Raw genomic sequence first — 3,333 nt, 5'->3', positions numbered from 1 at the left:
TCGAAAATTTGATTGTCCAATAATTCGAACAAAATTTAAAAATTTCAATGAAACTAGAGTTCTAAAGAGAACTGAACCAATTTCGAAAAAAGTTCGTACGTTCGAAAATTCGAACATCTGTCCAATTTAAATTGAGGGGTAAAAATGTTGTTGGAGAAACCAACAAAACACTTTCACACAATTTCGAAACGTGAAACGAGCACAAAATATGTACATGAGAGCTGATTTCACGAATGTACGAAAAGAGAGCAGAGAACAAAAACAATTTCTCAAAGTGACAGCACGTGTTGCACAAAAACGTATTCAGACCAAACACTTTTACTACAAAACATTACACTCAATTTGGACTCAAGTTCAAAGCTAAAAAGGTAAATAAGTAGCTGGTGAAAGATTGAGCAACCGTAGTTGAGCCAATACTGGAGAAAATTTTGTGCCATTGGCGGTGGTAGTTGGTATGGTCATGGTGGTAATAGTATTTGTGTTGCAGACAGCGTTGGTATTGGTGGATTGGGGTGAGTTTATTTGTGGATACGGAAGTATCACAGGGATAACACGGCATGACACGTGAGTTTTCGAGCTGAGCGAACTACTTAAATGAGAGCGGCGGAGAGAAGACGCAGCGGGGCTCAGCGGTCGCGTGAACGGCAGTATTGGAAATTGAAGGTACTTATGAATAGTTGCTTGCCATTTGTAAGTGGTATGAGCATTACAATTGGTAGTGAGGTTGGAAGCTGTTGGTGGTGGTTTCGTAAATTGATGAACACACACCCCGAATGCCAACTGTCGCATTGCCTGACAGTCACACTGTCTATTTATTTTATTGGCTCGTATTGCTTGGTTTACTGTTTACATGTGAGTTGGGTTTTTGAGTAGAAATTTTTGTGGGTTACAGAGCACATGTCGTCCGTTACGTGCCACAGTCGTGCGTGTACACTGCTGCGAGTAACTATCAACGCCAAGTAGCGCGTGTGAAGTAAACTGGATAGCACCACGCGTACAAGAATATAATTTGACGTAAATTTTCGAGTATAAATACGTGTGCCTTTATTGACGGTACTTCAGTACGACAAGCGTTACGCTGCTGAGTGGACGCATCGAGCGCTTGAATCGAAGTCAATACGAAGTGTGTGTGTGTGTCTAATTTTGTGAATTTTCAAACGAAGCGCAGAAAATACGAAATTTTTTACGATAAACTTTTTCGAGTGACGAAATTTTGTTTTTGAATTTTTGAAAAATATTAAAAACGAAACATGGCTATACCTTTCTACGAGCCACGCCAACAGCCCTCCACTGATTGTGATCAAATTGATGGACATTTTCCACCAGCACCGAGCAGTCAGTCTGTGCCATTACCGACGGCAAATCTAAGTGCGCCAATGGCCACAAATCAAGCGTCGTCAAGCGGAAGTACAGCAGCGCCTGTACTATTAGCCACAGCTACATCGACGGCTCTTTCAAATGCATCCACAACTTCAAGAACTTCTTCGCCAACAGTTCCATGCTCAGTTACTGCCATTCCAAGCGCGTCTTCGATTTTAATCCCTGGCACTTCTGCAGCTACAGCAACTTTTTCGATTTCATCCACAAATTCAGCCACCGCCGCTTCTTTGTCGTCTAATACGCATTCTAACAATTCCTCCGAAACTTCAGACCCGTCTTCAACCGCTTCCATGTCGGAACCGCTTCCTTGGAAGCTGCTTGCTGTGGCTATGTGCAAAGCTTTAAAACAATATTATCAACAAACGGGCTCCGCAGATGTCTTAACCACCGCTGTCATCGAGATATCGCCTAGCTGTGTAGTTGGTGGCGCACAACCGTCAGCCGCCGGCAATTAGAGACTTGCTGGTCGAAAAGAAGTTATCTACTACAATTTTACGTTCCTGGTCGAGGGGTCAACGGCATTGCAAGTGTCCAGTGTACTGTGTGGTAAAGCTCCGAAAAAGCGCAATTGTGATTATGAGAAACTCCGAAAATTTGACGGATTCCGAGAAAAACTTTGTAATATTGTATGTATATCCGTCGGTAAAATGCTGATTTAGCGGAGCTCAGTAGCCATTTTATGAGAAAGCAAATTATTGCAATGCATTGTGAGATATAAGCGTAATTGTGATAGCGTTTATGTTTTAAGAATGAAAATTTTCATTAGACTTAATTAAGAATTAAGCTGATTAATTCCAATAGAGCTAGCGTAGATTTTTGTAACTGACATATGAAATAGCATAATTTCTAATTAGGTTTACAAATAATATTTTCACACCTAAAATTAGTTCCAAATAATCACTGGTATTTAAAATTGTTAACAATTTTTAATTTAAAAAAAATAGTTTTTCACTTTATAGTCTAAATAAGGTTTCATTTAAAGCTTTAGTCTATATAAAATAGAAACATGTGTACTGTTAATTGGCGCATATAATTTCTAAAGAATTGAGAAGAAAATTTTGAAATATTTTGTAAGTACATTTTTTAGGTTGTTTTACAAATATTCATAAGTTTCATTTATAAGTAAAATTACTTATTAATCTAAATTTAATAAAAACAAAATTTTGAAAATTAAACATTTCTGTTTGAAAAATTCCTTTAAGTTCAATTGACTGTTTATCACATATTTGACAAAACTAAATTCAAATTTTTAAAAATAAATTTATATTTAAAAACTTTCCTGGAAATCTCTTTAAAATTATTTTTTCCAAAAATTTCGAAAATTTTAAATTGGTATTTTTTTTATATGCTCTACGAAAAGATATTCTTTACAAAATTTTCGTGATTTAAACTATAAATACTATTTTTTGATTTTTTTTTTAAACGTCAATAAAAATAAATTTGATTTTCCCTTAATTCGATACTTTTTTGGAATGCTATAAGTTCACTGGAAATTATAAAAAGAATGTGCATCGAAAAAGTTTTTTAAGGTAAAACGTTGTAGTTTTTTTGACAACAAATTATAAATATCGAAAAATTTATTTCCGTGAACTTTGCAGAAAAAATGTTTTCTTACTGAAAAAAAGCTTTAATTTCAACAAATGAGTTATGGGAATTATTACAGTACTTTCCAAAACGTTGGCGCAGTAATATAATTTTTTTATATTTAAATATTTTTATAATATTTTTTTCGCAAAATCCCTTACATCTCGAAGAAATATTATAATACTATTTATATGACTTGGTTATTGATAAAACCTAAAAATTACACATGTATTTACCACGATCAATATTCAAAATCTTGAAAAAAAAAATATCAGAACAAAAATATCGTAACAGTAATTTTAATTTTCCTTCAATTATATTTTGGCTTCAAAAACGGAATTTTCTGTTTGAAAAGGAAAAAAAATACTA

The 3,333-nt window shown here is 34.6% G+C and overlaps 1 protein-coding gene across 1 annotated transcript; it reads left to right on the top strand.

The window, feature by feature from the left end:
- Window positions 1-970: 970 nt before the first annotated feature.
- Window positions 971-2,272, top strand: LOC108967207 (PHD finger protein rhinoceros-like). Its single transcript, XM_018930492.1, has one exon. It carries the CDS (start codon window positions 1,251-1,253, stop codon window positions 1,833-1,835), a length of 585 nt encoding a protein of 194 aa, XP_018786037.1. The 5' UTR covers window positions 971-1,250; the 3' UTR covers window positions 1,836-2,272.
- The last annotated feature ends 1,061 nt before the right edge of the window (window positions 2,273-3,333 follow it).

The sequence above is a fragment of the Bactrocera latifrons genome, unplaced genomic scaffold, assembly GCF_001853355.1.
Source record: "Bactrocera latifrons isolate USDA-ARS-PBARC rearing strain unplaced genomic scaffold, ASM185335v1 scaffold_18, whole genome shotgun sequence".
NCBI classification, from domain to species: domain Eukaryota; kingdom Metazoa; phylum Arthropoda; class Insecta; order Diptera; family Tephritidae; genus Bactrocera; species Bactrocera latifrons.
Note: the sequence above shows the minus strand (reverse complement) of the source record. Positions and strands in the feature narration are given on the sequence as shown.